The 23,665-nt window shown below is 35.8% G+C and overlaps 1 protein-coding gene across 4 annotated transcripts in view; it reads right to left on the reverse strand.

Moving 5' to 3' along the window:
* Nucleotides 1-23,665, reverse strand: part of LYST (lysosomal trafficking regulator) — a 218,835-nt gene that overhangs the window by 49,035 nt on the left and 146,135 nt on the right. For all 4 annotated transcript variants that reach the window (XR_004244971.2, XM_032136200.2, XM_032136199.2 and 1 more), the window contains exons 32-42: nt 21,128-21,304; nt 20,475-20,551; nt 20,148-20,336; nt 17,365-17,510; nt 17,180-17,276; nt 16,005-16,066; nt 14,485-14,540; nt 10,413-10,565; nt 7,053-7,297; nt 3,390-3,456; nt 1,886-2,042 (exon numbers count right to left, since the gene is read on the reverse strand). Coding sequence is in view for 3 of the 4 variants with exons in the window: in XM_032136200.2 (XP_031992091.1) it covers nt 1,886-2,042; nt 3,390-3,456; nt 7,053-7,297; nt 10,413-10,565; nt 14,485-14,540; nt 16,005-16,066; nt 17,180-17,276; nt 17,365-17,510; nt 20,148-20,336; nt 20,475-20,551; nt 21,128-21,304 (1,426 nt within the window). In the remaining variant the exon portion in view is untranslated. The remainder of the gene's footprint in view (nt 1-1,885; nt 2,043-3,389; nt 3,457-7,052; nt 7,298-10,412; nt 10,566-14,484; nt 14,541-16,004; nt 16,067-17,179; nt 17,277-17,364; nt 17,511-20,147; nt 20,337-20,474; nt 20,552-21,127; nt 21,305-23,665) is intronic.

A 23,665-nucleotide genomic window follows, 5' to 3' on the forward strand; every position in this document is an offset into this window, starting at 1 on the left:
AAAAACTAAACAGAAAAATTAAGGTAATTTTGTAAGGCTATGGTGAGGTCCAAGTATCTAGAGCTAAGACTAAGGAAATACGGAACAAGAGTAGCACATTGGGTAGGTTCTGTTCAGATTTTAAGATTCTCTGTATTTTCCTACATTTTATTAAACAGTACTACTACAAATTCCCATTATCTAGAATATGCATATATTAAACCTGTGGTTCTCAACCAGTAGCACTTTTGCCCTCCAGGGGTTATTTGGCAATGTCTAGCAACATTTTTGATTCTTACAACTGGGGGGATGGGGTGTGGGTGGTGGTGGTACCACTGGCACTAGTAGGGAGAGAACAGGGATACTGCTAAATGTCCTACAATGCACAGGGCAGCTCCCATGACAAACGAATTATGCAGCTCGAAATGACTACAGTGCCAAGGTGGAGAATCCCTGTATTAAACCAAAGCCAAGAAATAAATTCAAAAGCCAACAGATATCACTTGAAACTAATGAGATGAAAGTGAGTGGAGACTGAGGTAGTCCTAGGTTTTAAACAAAATATATTCATAAATACATAATGAAGAAAACATAATATATGAATACATTCATAATAGTAACATGAATAAAAATATTGATAAATTTTAGTTGATTGGTAGTTTTATATTAATGGATTCTTGGGCTACATTAAATGAAATGTAGTCTTGGATGGAGGGAGGTAACAGTTCTGTTAAACACTGTAGGGGCCCAAACCACATCTGAAATATTCTTTTTTATTTTGACTGCCTTTTTCTTTTCGTCAAGAGCATTCACAAATCAGAACATGTCCAGAAAGATCTTCAGAATAGTGACAGGCTTGGAAGCCACAGCAAACATGGATGGCTTAAACATTGGTTTTAAAAACTCTTTATTTAGTACAAAACTGTCCTATTTATTTTTTGGTATTCCTTGCAGCAGCTGGGATAGGACCATGGATCCAGGAGGCCCTCAATCTGCTGTCAAATTAACCAAGGATAATTAGCCAGGGGAAAAACAAGACAGAGAAAGGGGACAGGCCAACCGTTTTCAAATATTTGAACAGCTGTCATACAGAACATTTGTTCTGTTTACTTACAGACAGACAAACATAGGAAAGCCCCTTTTATAGACCAATAAGAGTGAATACAAATTCATTCCTCCAATAGGTTGTACATGAGTAAAAAGCATGAAGTAGTTCAAGAATGGTTGAGTAAAAGAATGGATAATGATTCCTCAAAGTATTCTGGATTCCATGAGAAACAGCTATAGAACTAATATCATAGTTCTCATTAGAAACTATAGGTGAGTGTGTCCCAATCAGCATAAAAATACAAATTCACTCCTACCTAAGTCATGTTCAGGCCTCCAGTCTGTCACTTAAAATGCTGAGGTAGAAGATTATTAACTAGAAAGCTACCACAGTGAAGTTGCTGGTGTGCCTCTTTTATTAACTAGTTATAATAAACCTCAATAATGTACTTGCCTTTATAATGAACTACAATAATGTACATAGGCTCCGAAGGTAACTTACTGGATTTGAAATAAGTATTAGGTAGAATGTCTTTAAAAAGTGAACTGTGTAAACTTTAAAAGGGTAAATTTTATGGTTTGTGAATTGTATCTTAATTTTTAAAAAGTGAACTGCATTTTTATAAACTTAGACATTTAATTTGAAGCTAAAATTTGAGACATTAGCAAGATGATTTGGCTCACTACGGCTTTTTTGAGGAGCATTTTGGGCAAGGAATAAATAGAATTCTTTTTCCTGTAGTTTGATTAGTCTTAATAGTTCTTGAAAAGTCAGTCCTAAGTTGTTGCTGTTGTTGTTGTTGTTGTTTTTCTGATGACCCAACATGACTTTTTAGGCAGTTATTAAAAAAATTCTTACCTTGATAGGCTAAAAACATTTTAGTGAAAGGAGGCATCCTGACCAGGAAGTGAAGCACAGTGCCGCTGTTGGAATAGTGGGAGCCATAGTGATAGGGCTGCACGGGAGGCATGGGGTCATCTTCTCTGGCTCCTTTGCGGTACTCTTCCTCCAAGTACTGAAAGAAACAGTGAATCCAGAGAATTCATGATTGTGGGCTCCAGGCAACGCTACAAAAGTGCTGGATGTTTTTTTTCTCTCCTTTTCTGCTACACCTTTGAGGCCATTCTCCATGGCTGGCCCTCCCACCCCTGCCCCGGAGACTTCAGCCTCCTTGAGTGTCTGGGAGTCTTCTCCTTAGTGCCTCACTAAGACCCAAACACTCAGAAGCATTTCTCATCTCCACCTTCACTCTTTCATTCCCTCATAGAAAACCTACCTAACTTTGAGCACTCCACCTCCTAACTAATAGCTCATAATGTCTAAGCGGATCAAGCACCCAACAAATGAGAGGTGCTTCTGTCACTAGAGATGTCGTCATTTCAAAAGAGTTTCAAGATGTAATGCTATGCTGTCTAGAGAACTGCTTCTCTAGAAGTAGAAATGCAATAGAAATGTAAAAACTGTGTCACATTACTGGTAATAATATAACATTTTAAGTCTGTTTTACAGTGCAGTTATCAGAGATAAAAAAAAGAATATGGTGATTTTTCACTACTCCTATCTTCCCATCATAAAGTAGGAAGTTCAACCAAACATTTAATATCTGTCACTATTCTTGTCTCCCATAGCTTCTGTCTGGTTCTGATAACAAAGTCAGGTATAGTGAATTTTCAAGAGTTACTTCTTGAGTTCCACAGCAATGACGCATTTTCAACTGCTGAAGAATCAAGTAGTGACAGTCATAAGATGCTTAGAGGGATGTTTCGGGAACTGTGGCATAAAATAATGTGATGAATATGAAAAAAGTGTTTCAGTTGCTCCTGTCTTGATACTCATGAAGAATGTAACGTGTAGCTATTGTGATTTTTGAATTTCCAATAGAATTTCATTAATATTAATTTCACAGAAAAAGGTAATTCATTTTCTTTTAAAAATGTTAAAATCTGATAAATTTTTGTTTAATAAACCAATGCATAATTTCCTGAATATGACTAATGGTTATGGGTACATTATAAATATATTAACACTATTATATAAATAATACTAGGGGATATGAATAGCAGGTCCCTGGAAATCTTTGTGATTTTTATAAGGAATGTGACTACTATATGCTGGAATAAACAATGAGTTATTGGCTTTCAATTTATGCCAAAATAAATGTATTCTTTTTCTGGGCAAAGTGTTCTCAGAAAATCAGGATAGAAGATGATATTTCATTTCACATAATGATTTCTAGTTGTCTGTCAATCCTAGTACAGGAAGGTAAAAAATCCGTAGTATAAATTTAAAATTAGGTAAAACACAAGTCTGTAAAACAAAACACAATTTTCTTTAATAAAGTATGAATAAAAACAAAAGCTACCTTGTATGTGTCCACATAACGATCTTCTTTTTCTTTATACTGAACAGCTATAGGTTTAGAGAGATTTCTGCAAGAAAAGGATAATTTCAAAAATTAAATATTTTGATACTGTCAAGATTAAGCTCCCTAGATGTCTGCATCTTGTAAGTAGGTAAGTGGTCAACAAAATGCTCCGCCCTTATTTCTCTGCTTAAACATATTGTTTTGCAACTAACAGTCACCATTCAAAATTATGATTTCAGAAATTAAGGTGGAATTTTCCCCACAGAGCCAGGCCAGTATTAGGAATTCCTGACTTACAAGTAGCCTAAATAAGAAGGGCTACTATCCTTCTTTCCCTTACTTCTGCAGCTTCCTCTAGAATCGTAACTGATGTTGCTCGTGGGAGCAGATTCCTAGACCAAGCCCTGAAAGTTAGTGTCCCATTTTCCAGACTCTACATCCAGTTGGGCAGTGTAGAACGAAGGACAGTTTTGACAGAACTTAGGAACAGAGGAAGATGCTGTGTAATTATTCGCCTAGTTAGTAAAAACTGAAGAAACAACACGTGCTTAAAATGACCAAGCTGAGATTTGGAGACTGAGAACTGAAATAAATATTTTGCTAACTAGTTAGTAGATGGGGAGTGATACCATTGCACACAGTGTAGAGTATGTACGTGTGCGTACAAATGTGTCAGTGCTGGTGTTCACATTCTGTGAACACCACATGACACCATTCCTTGAAGCAGGAGAATGAATTCTCATCCCTCCAGGAATGAATCCTCAGTTTTACAAGCTACAGAATCATGTGGTGTCCCTGTGTGGCACTTGAAGGAGCAAAAGAAAAAACTCTGATGAAGAAGGGCAGGCTCTTTTGGCTGAGGAACCGTCTGGTCTGGCACAGGCATGGGACCACCTGGATTTCAACCTGCAGCACCATAACTAGACCAACAGCAAGATTTGCCTATATTTCAGTGAGTCAAACCAGGTCTGCTTAACCACATGTTGTTACATCTTTTTTTTTTTTTAATATAAATTACTATTCTCCAGGAATGTTGAAATTAGTTGTATTAAATGCATTAATTTTGTCTTTGAGATTTTTCTAATCATAAAAACTTTGTTAAAAAGCAAAAACAATTTATAGAATAGATACAAATTAACATCTAAAAATAGAGCAAAATCACTTAAGATGGCTGCCTACATTTTTTTTTTTTTTTTTTTTTTTTTTTTTTGGACACAAGTTATGTTAATGGTTGTAGTTGAATTGAAAAATACAAAACTACAGTTGAGCAAACAATAAACTAAAAATTAGCCACAATACTATTACCCCAGGCAAAACATGTTGGTCTATACACACCCAGATGTTCTTCTGTTTATCTGTGCAAGCAAGCATATTCACTTTTTTTTTTGAGACAGAGTTTCACTCTGTCACCCAAACATGATCTCAGCTCACTGCAACCTCCGCCTCCCAAGTTCAAGTGATTTTCATGCCTCAGCTTCCCGAGTAGTTGGTCTCGAACTCCTGACCTCAGGTGATCTGCCTGCCTTGGCCTCCCAAAGTGCTGGGATTACAGACGTGAGCCACTGCGCCCAGCTTAAATCTGATTTCTTGAGAACTGTCTGAACTAGGCCCACTCTTTGGCACTTACAGCTGAAATACTCTAGTATACTAAGTGAAATATTTGGAGTCCATTTTTCTTTAAACTAAACATTAGAATATTTTTTCAAACTAAACAAACAAAACATTCCCTCATCAACTAGGATTATTTGGTTACTCTAAAATACAGTTCATTCAGGAAAGGCAGAATAAATGCTGAATTCTGTTCCTTTAATTGCCAAATTTCAAAGTAAGGAATTGGTGCCTTATTACCTCTAATGGGACCAATGAATTTTGTTTCACTTTGTTTCTTTGGCCTTTTAAAAAGTATCACTATGACCTTATGTTTCTTTTTATTTCCACGTGTTTCAACTAATTGCAGTCATTATTCTTTTTATTCTCAAACTATCCTATCTTTGGCAGTGAGAGGCACTTCAACTTGGCTTTTGAGTCCTTTTTTATTTTTATTTTTTGAGATGGAGTTTCACTCTTGTTACTCAGGCTGGGGTGCAGTGGTGCAATCTCAGCTCATTGCAACCTCCCCATCCTGGGTTCAAGCAATTCTCCTGCCTCAGCTTCCCAAGTAGCTGGAATTACAGGTATGTGCCACCACACCCGGCAAATTTTGTATTTTTAATAGAGTTAGGGTTTCACCGTGTTGGCCAGGCTGGTGTCGAACTTCAGGCCTCAAGCCATCAGCCCGCCTTGGCCTCCCAAAGTGCTGGGATTACAGAAGTGAGCCACCACGCCTGGCCAACTTCTGAGTCCTTTTGACCAGACCATATTAGTTTCCTCGCTTTCTGACACAACAAAACATCCTAGGCTCACCTTGTCTATTTTCTTCTAATAAATTTAGAAGATATGAGAGAATGGGAAATCAACATTTTGGAACCTCTAGTGAAATAATTGATTCAAGCAATAATCATCAATGGATGAAACCACTAGGTACAAATTCAATGGGAGCCTGAGCCCACAGATCAAAGTGAGCATCATTAGAGTGGAATATCATAGGCTTCCTAATACGATACAATATAAAGCTCACTCCTCTCAACCATGCAGAATGATAAAAAAAAAAAAAGGAATATATATATAAAGCTCACATCACCACCTATAAAGGATTCTTGCCAAAAAAAGAGTTGAACCTGAACCTAAGCAAGACTTTTGCAGTCTCTAGGAAATATAGGGGTTATGGGAACAAACTAAACAATGTCATGGGAAGCAATCAGAAAATACAGAATGTGAAGCCTCCAACAGAATAAATGACCTGGTTTTTCCAACAAGTCAATGTCAAGAGAAAATAAAGAGAAAAAATACACGTAAAAAATAATGGCTGGCTGGGTGTGGTGGCTGACGCCTGTCATCTGAGCACTTTGGGAGGCCAAGGCGGGTGGATCACAAGGTCAAGAGATTGAGACCATCCTGGCCAACATGGTGAAACCCCGTCTCTACTAAAAATACAAAAATTATTTGGGCGTGGTGGCACGCGCCGGCGGTCCCAGCTACTCGGAGGCTGAGGCAGGAGAATCACTTGAACCCGGGAGGCAGAGGTTGCAGAGTGAGCCGAGATTGCGCTACTGCGCTCCAGCCTGGTAACAGAGCGAGACTCTGTCTCAAAAAAAAAAACAAAACGCTATTCTAGGTATATGTTCAGAGATATAGCAACCAAATATGGCAATGGACCTGATTCAAGACAACCAACTATAAAAAGCTATCTTTGAGAGAATCAGGGGACATTTGGAAATGGACTAGATATTACATGATATCATGGAATTATTGCAGTTTTCTTACATGTGATAATAGCACTGTGGTTGAGATGTTCTATTTTTTAAAGAGATGCATACTGTAGAACAAAGAAGTGACATAACAAGATGTCTGTGATTTGCCTTAAATAAGAAAAAAAAGATAATGTAAGTTTGGCAAAAATCTTCATAATTCACAATTGTTGAACCGGGGTGATAGGTATTTGGGTTCTTATATAATTCTTCTATTTTGTGCATGTTTGAAATTTTTCATAATGAAAACTTTAATAAAGAAATACAACATATGGATGGATGAACCCTAAAGGTGATGATTCTTTTAACTTACCTGTATATCAACGGATCATTGAGGTCAAGTGTCTCACTAACGTAGTCAGCAAGTATAAATGGGAACACAGGATACTGCATGAGATCATTGAAGGATCGGCCAGCATGTTTGTTTAAGTGAGTCAAATATTCAAAATTAGTAATTTGCCCAGTATACCATAAATTTGTCAGAGCAGTGATGTTACCATATTCCAGAAGATTAGGGAGGTTATTTGTGAGTATATTGTGGTATACATCATCACGAACCTAAAAGGGAAGGAGAAAAAAAAAACCCAGATATTATTTTTAGCTTATTGGCACTTTTCTCCAAAGAACCCATGACATTATAGACATGTTACAAATCTCATGTCCTCCAAAAAAATATTTTTTTCTCAGTAACATTAATGGGTAGAGAACTGAGATTCAAGTCCAGGTCATCCTCCAGAGGCTGGGCTCTTCACCACTATGCTTCACTGCTGGAGAAATATGTTAATAAAAAACTTCTAAGAAAAAGTTTGTATAGAAAAGTCACTTAAGACACAGATACTAAAAGAAAAAAAATAAGGAATAAAGAAGAGTTTTCTTCTAAATAAATGCAATATGGTGTAGTAGAAACAGCATGTTCTTCTGAATTGGACAGATCTGGTCTATTTTCCTGCTAACCTTCTGTGCTACAGTTACCATGTCTATAATATGGGAGTGATAATATTTCTCTCATAAGAATTAAATAAAGTATCCTATGTAAATAGGATATTTGATTTTCACTACTGATTGAAAACATATATAAACTTTTTTAGAGATTCACAATAGTTTTGTCACAGAAAAGGGGTATTGGTTCTTTTAAAGCAATTAAATAACGATTGCTAATAAATGAAAAAAACAGACAAGACGAGCTTTGCTAAAAACAGATATGAAATACCCATTCTAAGCAGGTATATGCTTCAGACATAGGAAGAAGAGCCACAGATATGGATAATAAGAGAGTGAACTTAATGAGGAAATGTACTGGTAGTTATGGAATAGGCAAAACCACAAAGAAGAGAACATCCTAAGCCTGTAGCCTAAATCTGAAGGTTGCCAATTGTTGGCGCTAAGGTCCACGGAAGGGAATTTATGACAGACTATAAGCCAAGCCCTGGAAGGAAAAGGAGGCATTCATTTATTCGACAAATATGAATTGAATACCTACATACCAGTAGTGTTCAAAATTCTGAAGAACTGGAACTTAACAAAGCAAAGACTTGGCATTCTACTGGGGGAAGGCAGAAAATGCTGGATGCTAATACATCCTATAGAGAAAAACAGACCAAAGTAAAGGAGGTAAGGGATGCTTGGTGGAGAGGGAGGGGTGGCTATTTTATAGAGTCAGGGAGGGCCTCTCTGATAAGAAGATATTTGATCAGGAAACTTGAAAAAGTGACAAAGCAAATCATTTGGATTTCTAAGGAGAAAAACATTCCAGGCAACAGTGAATGCAAAGTCCCCGAGGCACTGGTGTGCCTGACATTCAAGGCATGGATGGAGTAGACAGAGTGAGGGACAGAATGGCAGACAATGACGTCAGAGAGGTAACAAGGTACGAGATTAACCAGGGCTTTATCAGGTTATTGGAAGGACGTTACCTTTAACTGAATGTGACATGAAAGTGATTGAAGGATTCTGAGCAGAGAAAAGATATGATCCAACATACTTTAGCTGCTGTGTTGAGAACAATCTGAAGGGGGGCTAAGGGGCTTTCTATAGAGGAGAGCAGAGAAATGGTAGTGAAGGGACTGGAGGTCAAGAAAGGGTTTGTCAAAGTCATTGTAGCTAAAAGTCACTACAGCACTGAGCAAGTTTTTTTTTTTTTTTTTTTTAGATGGAGTCTCACTCTGTTGCCCAGGCTGGAGTGTAATGGCATGATCTTGGCTCACTGCAACCTCTGCCTCCCAGGTTCAAATGATTCTCCTGCCTCAGCCTCCCAAGTAGCTGGGACTACAGGCATGTGCCACCATGGCCCGCTAATTTTTGTATTTTTAGTAGAGACGGGGTTTCACCATGTTGGCCAGGCTGGTCTTGAACTCCTGACCTCATGATCTGCCTGCCTCCGCCTCTCAAAATGCTGGGATTACAGGCATGAGCCACTGTGCCCGGCCCTGAGCAAGTTTAAACTACTTCGTTTCAGTCATTTTGGGGAATCAGAATTTAACACAATTTTGGAGTCAAAAATGATCATCATATAACCAAGGCTTTACTTTAGTTAGGACTAAGAAATATGGCAATTTTTATTTGATTTTAGAAACAGTATGGATGCAGGAAGGCCAGTTAGGAGGCTACTGTAAATGATTCTGGCAAGAAATGATAGTGGCTTAAACTAGGATGGTAGCAGTGGAAGCAGTCAGACTCTCGATGTATTCTGAGGACAGAGCCAACAGAACCTATTAATAGAGTGTATGCAGGGTATGAGAGAAGAACAAGAGTCTTGGATAATCTCAAGAGTTTTGGCCTGGGCATTGGAAAGATAGAGTTGTCATTTACTGAGATAGAGAAAACTGGAAGGAAATTTTGGGAGGAAGATTAGAAGTTCAGTTTTGTACAGGTTAAGTTTGAGATGCCAATTAGTGACTTCTAAATGGAGACACCAGTTGGAAGTTAAATATGTGAGTGTGGCATTCAGGGGAGAGGTTTGGGTAGTGACATAAATGTGTAAATTGTTAGAATACAGATGGTATTTTAAAGTCATAAGACTGGATGAGAAGAGAAGAGGTCTGAGGAAGGAGCCCTGCAACACACCAAGGAGGCGTCTGCAACCAAGACTGAGAAACAATGGCTGGTAAGGTATAAGAACTAAGAGAAAATGGTAACCCAGAAGCCCAGGGAGGAAGGTTTTATTTAAGGAGAGAAAAATCAGCTGGGTCAAACGCTGCCAATAGGTCAAGTAAAATGGGGACAAAGAAAGATTACGACATTACAGGTTTAGCAATATAGAGGTTACCGATGACCCTGACGAGAGTGGTGAGAAGAAAGTCTGTCTGAAGCATTTCAAAAGAAAACTGGAGGCAGCAAGCATATGCAACTTTTCCCAACAGTTTTTCTATAAAGGAGAGCAGAGAAATCGTGGCCGAAGAGATTAGAGGTCAAGAGAGTTTGTCAAAGATGGACTCTGCTACAGCACTGAGCAAGTTTAAATTACTCCTTTCAGTCATTTTGGGGAATCAGAATTTACCTCATTTTGGAGGTCAAAGACAATCCTCACATAACAAAGGCTTCACTTTAAATAGGACCAAGAAACATGGCAATTTTTATTCGATTTCAGTAAACCTTCATGTAATCAGTGTGAGTATAGTTTCACTGGCCCATGAGCACTTAAACAATATATATCAATTAATAAGGGTGAATTTACCTTGGTGTTATCAAATGCCAACAGGAGTGTTCTGCCATTTGTTAGAAAGATTTCTACAGCATTATCTCTCAATTGCCACCAACGCTTGTGAACTTCTTTAATTTCTTCATATGTCCAGGAAAATGATGCTGGTTCCAACTCTCCCTGAAGGCTCTAAGACAAAGAAATAGGAAAAATATTTGTTTTACCAGAAATATAAATAATTATTTTAATTTTAGATTTTAAAAAGCATCAAAATAAAACAAAATCTTTTTGTGGCAGATGGCAGATAAGATTACCTGAAAACTCTCCCAATGCAAAACGCCTCAAAATGATTGATAAAATTTAGAAATAAAAAAAAAATTAATAGGCTTTATTTTTTAGACTAGTTTTAGGTTTACAGAAAATTGAGCAGATAATACAGAATTCTCATGTATCCTCCCCTCCCTTGGCCCTGCCCTCACAGTTTCTCTATTATTAAAGCTTGCATTTGGTGTGGGACATTAATTACAATTGATGAACCAATATTGCTACAATTTTTCTTACCTAAAGTCCACAGTTTATATTCACTCTTTGTGTTGTACATTCCATGGGTTTTGACAAGTGTATAATGACATGTATCTACCAGCACAATATCATGCAAAAACCCTCGGTACTCCACCTACTCATCCCTCCTTTCCTCTCCCCAACCTCTGGCAACCACTAATTTGTTTACTGTCTCTATAGTTTTGCCTTTTCCAAAATGTCATATAGTTTGAATCATACAGTATATAGCCTTTTCAGGTTGGCTTCTTTTACTAAGCAAATATCCTTTTAAATACATAGCTGAGCTTGCAATAAAACAAGGGAAATGATATCCCCAGAAGTAAAAAATGTAGAGGAACTGGAAAATCAGCACTAAGCAGGGAGTGATACTCTGGTTGCTCTGTTGTATGTGTCTGCATACGCATGCATGTATGCACATACCCCAGTTTCAGAAACGAATTGACGTAGGTTCACAGCAACTTGAGGACAGAAGATGAGGCCCTGGGCCCCTAGAATCAGGGTGTGGAATTGAGATTGCTTCAGAAAGCTAAAACCTAGGAAGGGATTTGTTCCTAATGAAAGATTAGACAAACAAATGCGCCCATCAATAAAGGGGAATAGGCCGGGTGCGGTGGCTCATGCCTGTAATCCCAGCACTTTGGGAGGCGGAGGCAGGCAGATCACTTGAGGTCAGGAGTTCAAGACCAGCTTGGCCAACATGGTGAAACCCCATCTCTACTAAAAATACAAAAATTAGTCGGGAGTGGTGGCAGGCACCTGTAGTTCCAGCTACTCAGGAGGCTGAGGCAGGAGAATCACTTGAACCCAGGAGGCAGAGGTTTTGGTGAGATGAGATCACGCCACTGCACTCCAGCCTAGGTGACAGAGTGAGACTCTGTCTTAAAAATAAATAAATAAATAAAATAAAAATAAAGAGGATTAACCAGGACGCAAGCTTGTCTCTTTTGGCCTGGAGCCTAGAGCATAGAAAAAGAGCCTCTCTCTGAGAATTCATAACTGTGGGCCTGCCATCATACAGATTTAGGTTAAATCCACATCTGGATGGCCTGGAAACACCCGAGCTGTGAAACAGTTCTCATGCTTCCAAGTCATCCAGCAAAGGGAAAGCAGAGTCTCTGGAGGAGCATTCCTGGAACTAATGGGGCATTCCTGCAAATAAAGCCCCACTCACTAAATGTAAGCTGACAGATCAACACATACCAAATTGACAGATCAACACATACCAACACATACCAACACATTTCCCTGCTCGGTGGTCAACAGAAGAAAAGAAGATGAGAAAAGAATCACTGGAAGGTTGAATCTGCTTGAGAGTATTAATCCTAGTGTACTCAGACAAACCCCCACATTCTGAAATGAAGAAGTAGGGACCACAGGGCCTACACATCCTACTATCACTAGGTCCCTCCCAAAGTACAAAATCAAGAAAAACTTAAAAAAAATGCATCTAAATCTTTTGTAAATTGTAACTAAATACATAAATTATGTTATTTAATGCTTTTAATAGAGAAATAATGAAAAGTTTCTACTAAAGTTTAAAACTAGCTAGAATTTATCTCCTCAAATCAACCTGCATCCTAGTTTTCTTTTTTTTTTAAATCAGTTTTTTTCCTTTTTAAAAAATTGCATTTACTTACTCTTCTGAGTTGACTAACAGGAAGCTCAGAGCAAATTTAGGACTCAATTGCCAAGAACTATTTTATCCCAGGCTCTTTAACTTTCCAAAACCTTAATTTTTTTTTTTAGATTCAAATTATCCTACTCTATGTGTATTTTACTATTGTTCTTGGTCCAAAATAATTTTTATAAGTAGAGGCAGGGAATACATTATGAATAAAATAAAATGTCTTAATGAAAATGTAATATTTTCATACTTAAAACTGAATTCTTCCTTTGTTTAGTTTCAACATTCATTCAACATATATTAATTAACCATCTATGCACAAGGTACTCTGCTAAGTGCTCTGCATGAAATAAATCTGTATGGGTCAAAAAGGGTGCATGAAATATTTGTACACACATTTGCACACACAACGCAAGATACCAAATGTTATGTAAGAAGAACCAACATTACAAAAGTACATAGGAAAGAAGGATCGTTCAATCTATTAAGAAGCAAGGGCATTTTTAGATTTTTTAAAAAAATTTTCCTCTTTATTTAAATATGAAACACATTTACAGCATGCAAGTTGACTTAAAATTAAATGGTGTCTTCCCAGACCAAGTATTTGTGAGTGTATCCTCAAGCACTGAAAATAAACCAACATATTCAACAGGTGGACTCAGACTCTTCTGTCACCTCATGTCAAATGGAGTTAAACACAAATTGAGTAGGATTTTTAAGGGGAAAAACTGTCATCTTTTGGACATACAAAAAAGTTGTCTCATACATCAACTATTAAATTCCTTGGCTGATAAAAGGATACATCTTGAAAAATAACATAACTATATTTTACTATCTGGGACAAACCCTGTGGTAATTGCTATATAAATGAGAAAAGAATGCTGTTCATATTTCTGACTACTTTAAATACGTTCATGACTTTTTTTTACATTATTTATTTTATAACCAAACTTCATGTTTTCACTCATTACTTTCTTTCTTTTTTTTTTTTTGAGACAGAGTCTCGCTCTGTTGCCCAGGCTGGAGTGCAGTGGTGTGATCTCGGCTCACTGTAACCTCCGCCTCCCGGGTTCAAGCGATTCTCCTGCCTCAGCCTCCCAAGTAGCTGGGATTATAGGTGCCACCACCACAACTGGCTAATTTTTTTGTATTTTTAGTAGAGACGGGGTTTCACCATGTTGGCCAGGCTGGTCTCGAACTCCTGACCTCAGGTGATCCACTCGCCTCAGCTTCCCAAAGTGCTGGGATTACAGGCGTGAGCCACTGCGCCCAGCCTAATTTATCTAAAATAAAATATATATTAATAATTAAACCACACATAATCTCATTTAGTATATCCTTAGGAATTCCTGGCTTTAGAACTTTTCTGAAACAAAAAGCTTATTTCTCCTATTACAGGAATCTCAAAAAATATTTTAATGGCATAAAAGATAATTCAAATAAAAAGCTTTATTATACAAAAAATATGTCTTTATTTTCTGATTATCAGTCTGTCTACAATAACAATTATCATTATTAAGCTATGTGAATATCAGAATTACTTAAGTTATTCAATTATTTAATATTTTTCCTTTCTTTCTGAAGGCAAAGGTACTTGATAGTGAACTGGGAGTGGCAAGGAGTAGATATTTGTTGCAATGGAGGACAGTAATAAGAAGGAATGAACATAAATTGATATAATAGGAGCGTTTAGAATATGTCTTATATTAACTGCTATGAGACTTGGGCCATAAGCCAGAGGAGATGGTACAGTCTTCTTTTTAAAATTATATTTAAAAAAATGTTTGGAACTCAGACCAATCTATACATAGAGTGACAAAGAATGAAATCTAATAGTTCTTCCTTCTCTCTAGTTATACTGAATTGATACATTTTTGGAATCTGTCTAGACTTATGTAAATACAGACTTAAGCCTCTACTCACCGAACTTTCAATTGTATCAGAAGCATTATCTTCCACAAAATACATTCCACATTTACCTGCAGAAAGTAATTGGATATAAGGGTTTTAAAATGTATGTGCACACTACCATTCATGGTTTAATGCATGGTCTCTGGAGTCCTTTGGTCTGAATTTGAATCTCACTACCTTGACACAGTTCCTGGCACTCAATAAATATTTTTGAATAGTATCCATGAAGTCTTGGGCAAGTTGCTTTACCTCTTTGTGTCTTAATTTCTTTATTAAAAAAAAAAAAGATTGCAGGGACCTCTATTTCACAGAGCTACTATGGGAATTAAATTAGAATATATGCAAAATGCATATGTGCTCAGTGCTAAATAAATGTTGGCTATTTATTATTACCATTATTCTTACATTACTAGCATATCGATTTGCTTTATTTTGTTACACACTAATTGAAGTCAAGTGGTAAACCAAATTATCTAGCAAAAGGGAAATCCTTAATTATTTTGCAGACTGAGATACTCAATAGGGTAGAGTAGGCCCTAAACATAGCCTCCAACTTTTTCCTGTTTCATAGGCTGGCTGTTGCTAACCCATGTCCCTACATTGCGTTTTAAAATGTTGGGAACTTCTCTGAGGTTCTGCCCCCTGCATGCTCATCACCCTTGAGTACTGAGTGGACCTTGAAGTAGTGGCATGGCTAGCTCAGAGAAAGGTACTATCTCCATCCTTGTGATGGTGGGGCTCAGTCCCAGCAGGCTTGAAGCTCCATATCTTGGACCTTGGAGGCTGTAGCTTACAACATTCATTCTCAAATTTGAAGGTACATCAAATCACTGGAGGGCTCATCAGAACATAGACTGCTGGGCCCCACCCTCAGAATTTCAGATTCATCAAGTCTGGACTGAGGCGTGAGAATGTGCAATTCTAAGAAGCTCCCATGAGATGCTGATGCTACTGATTCAGGGTTCTCACATTTTGAGAACCTAGCCTACAGCATACAGATTGGTTCTTTAAGGGAACAGAGATCAAGTGGTATAATTTTTTTCCTTCATATTTTGAGAATAAAATTTCCAAACAAATATAACTATATAGGTATCCACGGACTAACAATCTTGGCCTTTCTCTCAGAAGCACAATAGAGAATATAAATTATGGACAATCTTAAAGTAGACATATTTTTTATGGACAGTTATATCTGATAAAATAGTAGGTAAGTATATCAATAATTTTTCACTTTAAAAAATCTAAATTGGCATACAATAAAAGAAATGGTTAAATATAAAATTGCATATTCATGAAGAAACAATTTTATAAAAACTAAAATGCTATTCATGTGCTTTTCAGAAAACAAGATATCATTTCTTCACATTCATGAGTCATATGCAATTACATATAATGTTAAGGCAAATTAGCCTATATGATACTACAGAAAGTTTATCCAATTTAATGGCATGTTGTCAAAAAACACTTTAAATAATCTAAGAATAAAATAAGGCCGGGTGAATATGTGCAAAATTCTTCAAAATTTGACTTACCTAGTAACAATTCACCAGCTGTCTCTCTAGATGGTGCAACACTGATACATCTTCGATTTACTCTGTCAAAACATATTTAAAATTACTATGACTAAATGTTTTGACTAATTTCAGAGAGTATATGCTTTATTTTACCTAGTAAAAGATTTCTGCAAAGCAGATTAGATAGAGTTCCAATAGCATGAGGTATCTTGTCAAAAGCCACATGAAAATATTAGCTCCTTTTTTAGCATTCTATTAGAAAAGAAATAACTGAAATGCCCAGAAAAAGCTAATAATCCCTATAACCTGTAGACAGAATATAGAAATTAAGTTATTTAAAAGAGATATCAATATTTTATATTTTCTAGTAAACAAGCAAACATTGTTTCATGCCTCTGATACTTCAAATACATTTTGTGTGTGTGCTCTATTTATTTTTGTATTATTTATTTGTTATGTACTATTATTATATTATTTACATTATGATGAAGGTAATTTATCAAATAAATTTTTAAAAAAGCCTAGTATTCTAGGAAAAACACAGGATTTGGAATCAGAAAGTTCCTTTGTGTTCTTAGCCAATTATCTTCTTTGCGTCTCTGTTTTTCATCTATGAAATGGGTATAATAACAACCACAATAACTGCAATGATAATACTATCAATAGTTAATATATAATAACATACTTAATACTCAATAATGCTATGATACCTATTATTATTTCTTCATTTAATAGATGAGGTAACTGAGACAGAGGGGTTAGGTAACTTGCCTAAGATTAAAGAGCTAGTAAGAGCAGGAACTGGAATCTGAGCCTTTAATCACTACATTATATTGCCTCTTGATGATACCACCAGCAGCTCTATCTATATTAATAGATAGAGATGTTAAACAGTCAATTACAAAATATGTGTGTGTGTATACATATATATGTGTGTGTGTGTGTGTGTGTTTGTGTGTGTGTATGTATACTAACAAGGGCCAGAACATGATGACTGAAATCCCATGAACCCTTGCTATCAGAAATGTCATTTCCTTTTGGATTTTGGCCATATAACCTTGTCCTCCCTTGAGCCTTTCCTGTTTAGGATTTTTCTGAAAATGATGGCATTATATAAAATAAATATTACATAAACACTACAATAAGCTGTTGTATATTCATGAAAGAGTGAAGGTCTATTGATTCAAAATTACCTTATAGATTCACTTGCAGCTTTGTCTTTGACAGTAGAAGAGAAAGAAGAATGAGTTTTGTCTTCAAATAGGTAAGAGAGTGGTGGTTTGACAACATCTGTTGAGGAGAAAAGTAAATATTATCTTTATCTAATGACCACAGTTCTCTGCTATATTTACATGTTGAGTCAAGAAGCCACTATTACCTTCTGATTTTTGTCTATCCCTAAGGAGATACTTATTTGGAATAGTTAAATAACATCTCTGTAAGCGTCTCCTCTCTCGATTTGGCCCTTCTGTGGGATCCAACTGCCATGAGGTTGGATAGTAGATGGGGTCATACCATACTGCTCTGCAAGTAAAAAGATTAAAAGGTGTTTTAAGTGACCATCCAGGACTTGTAGCTATAAAAAAAAATCATTATAGAGATTGAATAAGTAAGTCACAACTGATCCGTTAATTTAAAAACTCCAAATGTTTATATATTTGATCAGGGAATGCATATACAAGTACAAATAATAAAATCTAAGTGTCTTTTTGCTCCTGAATCCCAGTCTCCCAGTTCCTCGCCTGAAGGCAAGCTCTGCTTCCAGTTTCTTTCAACTATTAAATTTTTTAAAAGATATGTAATGACTACTATGAACACTTTAGCAATATAATATAACATGCTGGATTTAATATGGTTAGGTAAATTTTTTTTTTCCAAATCAATTTTTTACATTTCCCATTTTGCCTAATTTTTTTTTTTTTTTTGAGACGGAGTCTGGCTGTGTCACCCAGGCTGGAGTGCAGCGGCACGATCTTGGCTCACTATAACTTCTGCCTCCCCGGCTCAAGCGATTCTCCTTCCTCAGCCTCTCAAGTAGCTGGGATTACAGGCTCCCACCATACCTGGCTAATTTTTGTATTTTTTTAGTAGAGATGGGGTTTCATCATGTCGGCCAGGCTTGTCTCAAACTCCTAGCCTCAAGTGATCCACCCACCTGGGCCTCCCAAAGTGTTGAGATTACAGGCGTGAGCCACCTCACCTGGCCTCATTTTGCCTACTCTCTAATGAAAGAAATAAAATCAGTTTCTTTCTGTGGTATGAATCAGGTTTTTAAAAAGATTTTCAAATAAATTTTATCTGGCTGGGCACGGTGGCTCACGCTTGTAATCCCAGCACTTTGGGAGGCCGAGGCGGGTGGATCACGAGGTCAGGAGATCGAGACCACAGTGAAACCCCGTCTCTACTAAAAATACAAAAAGAAAATTAGCCAGGCGTGGTGGTGGGTGCCTGTAGTCCCAGCTACTCGGAGAGGCTGAGGCAGGAGAATGGTGTGAACCCAGGAGGCGGAGCTTGCAGTGAGCCGAGATTGCGCCACTGCACTCCAGCCTGGGCGACAGAGCGAGACTCCGTCTCAAAAATAAATAAATAAAATAAATTTTATCTTAGATGAAATAAGACAGGAAAAACATATTAAATGCATTTTTAGAAATAAATAAGAGAAAAAATACCCTTATTCATACCCTACACATACCAAAATACTGATAGTGGTTGCCTTTTTTTTTAAAACGTGCATCTGTTTTTAATTTGTAGTTATGATCATTATGATCATTTTTCTATAACTTGCCTTATTTTACTGAAACAGTATCATCTTTATCTCATTATTTTGAATGGCTGCCCAATACAGAGGTAGATGCATTGTAATGTATTTAACCATAGTACTGTTAATAAATAACTTGTTTCTAATTCATTCACTAGCATAAATAATACAGAGATTAAAACTTTTATGTTTACTTTCTTTTTCTTTTTCTTTTTTGACAGGGTCTCACTCTGTTGCCCAGGCCAGTGTGCAGTGGCATGTTCATAGCTCACTGTAGCCTTGAACTCCCGGGCTCAAGTGATCCTCCCACCTCAGCCTCCCAAAGTACTAGATTACAGGTGTGAGCCACTGTGCCCGGCCTGCCTTCCATATTTTGAATATTTTCCTTAGGACAGAATCACTAAAACAGGATAACTGAAGCTAGAAGTAAAATGTTTTTAGGATGATTAATACATATTGTCAAAATGTACAATGCCACCAAAGTTCTGAGAAAGGACAGCCAATATCCTGCTGTGAATATTAGCAGCCAAAATTTTTGTTAACATAAAAAGTAAAATGTGGTATCTAGAGGTTCTAGAAAACCAAATTAGCCTCTAGCAATATTGAGTATTTTCCCATGTGTTTGGTAATTCATTTGTCTTATGTGAGGAATGTGTTCATGCCTTTTGCTCATTCAAACTTCTGGGATCATAATATTTTACTTTAGAATCTGTGTAAGTTTTTCAAACAATAAAAATAATTCTTTATTTGCTGAAAATATATTTCCAGGCTTTTTTGTTGTTGTTATGGTTGTTAAATACACTGGAAAAAATTAAGGTTAAAATCCATTGATTTATTTGCAGTTTCTTCTATTGCATTTGAGCTTAGAAAGTCATCTATCCTTCAAAGAGTTGACAAATATCCTATTATCTTCTACTTTATAAACTTTTTGAGTAATTATTTTATCCATATGGAATTTACTTTAGTGTCTAATGTTCAGTGTATTTTAGTACACCAAAATCATATGAATAAGTTATCTTAACTAAATTTAGAGAATAATACCTTAATTTCCCTCTTTTTGTTATTTGTAATACATATTTTAAATTAGTTAGAAAAATATATTTTTCTCAACCATCCTGTTTCAGTGATTTCTCTGTTCTTTTACAAAGACCATATTTTAAAATTAAGCCAATTTTACTATCTAGATGAGCTACTGCCCCCTCTCATTACTTTTCTTCCTCAAGAATTAAAAAAAAAAAACTCATATGATTATTCTTTAAGATGAAAAAAATCACAAATGATTAAACAAAAAATTGTTTAATGAAATGACTTTATGAGTCTGAATTCTGGAATACAAATTCAGTTTAACATCAATATCTTAAATCTTCATGGAAGACAATTTTAACTGACCTCCCGCAGCTTACCTATCATGTGTCAGTTGCTGAATAAGTTCCTGCCAATGTCTGCTGGCACTCAAATCTACTTTATACATTCCTCTAATATGCTGGATCACCTTTTTTCTCTCAATTCCTTGGGAGAGAGACACTGCCTGGGTGATATCTGCAGCTATTTTAGATATATCCTTTGATTTTGAATCCAGACGCTGAAAGAGACTAAACAAATAATAAGATTGTCCATAGTTAAGCATACATGGAACGTATTTATCAGAACATGATACTTTAAAACTAAAAGTATATGTGAAATCTAATGGATTCCTAAAATACATGCCTTTGGAACATATAAAATCTTACCTTTGTTGATTATTGTTAACTGTTTTCTGCCAAGCAGCTTTATTCACTCCTTCTTCAGTTTCATATTTCTTTTGTTCCTAAAAGATTTAGATAATAATATACTATATAAAATTTATTATTTCTCACCTAACATTAGCACAGAGCCCAACAAACTAATTTTAAAACCCAGTTAACAAAGGAAAAACAATTGCCCCTAAGAGACCAGAATATTAAAATAAATGAACCATCTAAACTATGTTATAATGTTATAATTCTGTGTCTATATAATTTAGGTCACATAAGTTAGAGTAGAATGGTTAACCAGGGTTGCTAAACCTGATGAGTTTACATAGTTGCTTGCCTCCTTACTCTGCTTTTTCATTAAAGAACCTCTAACTCAAGGTATGCTTCAGCTTGCTTGTCACTTTAAAAATCTTTCCTTCACTGAAGGCTACTGATAATGGATACTGATAACCACAGAGAACAAAATGCTCCTTAAAATAAGCCTATTTTTTCTCACATAGAAAAAAGCAATACATTATATAGGAAAAATAAAATAAAATAATCATTTCAAGTTCATCATCAATGATACTCTGCTCTTGAAAAAGTAGTGTCAATCATTCTTTACCTATGATGGAATCTCCTAAGAAAGTACCATGGTTTCATTGACTCACCTCTTTGATCATTTTAATAAGGTCTGCTTTTGTTGATGCACTAGGAGGGATGCACTTGTGACCACATAACTTCAAAGCATTCATAAGCAGTTCTGCTGTGTCTAGCTCTTCTTCAGTCAATTCATCTTGGTGATTATGTATCAACTCTGACAAATACAAAACTAACTTGGCTCCATGCTTTAAAAAAAGTAATAATTTTTTTAGTCATTTAGAATTTTAATTCTTACATTTAAATTACTTAGTAGTAATTAAATTATATTGCTAGATTTATTTGGTTGCATCTGATTTGAATAAAGCACCTACAAAAGACATTCTGAGGATAAGTACAGAAATCTGATTATGCACTGAGTATTTGATGACAGAGGAATAATGCTAATTTTGTTAGATGTAATAATGTTATGTCACATAGGAAAATATTTTAAAAAAAGAATTGAGGTAAAATATCATAATTTCTATATATATGTTAAAATAGTTCAGAAAAAGAAGAAATGATGTCAGTATAATAAAAATAGTAACAATTGTTAAATCCAGGTGATGGTTCCATGGTATTTATTACATTATTCTTTCTAGTCTCTGTATGTTTGAAATTTTTTCTTATAAAATATATTTTAAAAAGCAAGCAAACTAGCCAGCTAGCTTTTGGGGAAAGAATTTTGGAAAGAACTTGCTAAAGGAATACAGGAAAGGAACTGGGATAAAGGAAGATAATTTTTAGTTTTTCTCACAGAAAAACTGAACTAGAAGGGAAAGCTTCCTTTAGACCTTAAAACTTATTTACTCTTCTTCCTTTGGTGAAATTTCTAGAACTAAAACCTATCTTTAGCTTGTAAGCATTCACTACTCCCTAGAACAAAAGGTGAAAAACTCTCAAACCCTACGCAGACAATTCTATGTATATATCCATGGAAGAGTTGTTTTAGCCAATGTTTTATTAACAGGCCCTAAAACCTAAATTTACAGTGTTACTTAAGATAATGACAATTGTCCTTTGCAGCACAAACCTAAACCAAATGTTCATTCATGATTTTTTTAAGTGGCCCTTACATGCTGTAGATATTACACCTGATTCTACTATGTACAGTATGTATTATTTAGACAATAATTTTGCCAACAAGTTAAACATATATATATTTTACTTTAAAAATCAGCATTGACACAAATATCACTGTATTTAGTTTTATGACATTTTAAACTGTGAATAGTATTAAATGTCAGCAAATGGATCTGGAAATGATTACATTTTGGGTGATATTTAAATTAACATGCTGAATCACATCGTGTCATTTCCCAAAAGCAAAAGATGAACATATGCAATGGTGAAAATAGTACAGCTCATTTTAATGCAACATTTTAAATTAGTCAGACAGCTGCTACCTGACCAAAAGAGAAAAATGAACAGAAGCTCTGTGAGTAAAAGGCCCAAAGAGTTGGCAAATAAATAAAAATGGTAAATGACTAAAAGACTTTCCTAAGTGTGTCTTAAAGGTAATGTTCTTGATATAACTTTAAAAATATTTCAGTTTAGTATTCAATGACATTGAAAAATTATCTTGAAAAATTATCAGAAATGTTTTTATTCATTGTGACTATCTAAAGAAACACATGATTTTCTTAAACACTGAAGTTGTTTCTAATATCTCATTTTAATACCCTCTGATCACTTACTGATTATCATTTCAGGGACTATAAAAGGTGTCACTGGGAATAGATAACAAAAAAATCTTATTTTCAGCCCTTAAAAAACTGATTTAAGGAATTAAATCTGTTAAAGATGAATCCTCAGAAAATAATAAAGTGCTAAAATATGTAAAATATTTCTTTTCAAAGAAGGTTCTAAGAAGGAAGAGTTCTGAGTGGACTACAGAAAGGGAGAAAGGTTTTGAAGAAGGTATAGAGTAATCTGGGTCATGGCCAAATGAATGGATAGAATGGGGATATAGATAGACAAAGGAGAGAGAGGTGTTCTGTGCTGGTGGACAATATGAATAAAACAGCATGACAGAAAAATAAACAGGATGTGAAGAGGTTGCAAGACACAACGATACGATTATCTTGAAAAGAAGAGGGTCAGCAGGCTGGAGAGTTAATCAGAATCAAGTTGTGATGGCAGAAAAGAAGTCTGGGGCTTAAAAAACCCAGGCACATTCCAAATGAAATACAAATTAAATGTATGCAGCTGTGAAAAGGCATAAAGAAGATCACTCTATACTACTATGTAATAATGATCTCTAGGATATACTAAGTGAAGAAAGTAAGGTGCAGAAGAGTGTGTATACTCTGCTATCTTTCTTTGTGTTATGAAGTAGGGGAGAGAATATTTACATGTGTAAATACATGTATACGTAAATTTGCTTGTATCTTCAACAGAAAAAAAAAGTAAGTTACCTACACAGAGAGGGAAAGAATAAGAGCGGAGGAAAGGGATAAAAGCTAGAACCTCTCTGAATGTGCTGTTTCACAATGTTGTTTTTAGAACAATGTAGACATTTCACATGATTAAAAACAAAATTAAGCAAAAACAAAAACCCAAAGGAATCC

This window comes from Hylobates moloch, unplaced genomic scaffold (genome assembly GCF_009828535.3).
Source record: "Hylobates moloch isolate HMO894 unplaced genomic scaffold, HMol_V3 SCAFFOLD_18, whole genome shotgun sequence".
Taxonomy (NCBI): Eukaryota; Metazoa; Chordata; class Mammalia; order Primates; family Hylobatidae; genus Hylobates; species Hylobates moloch.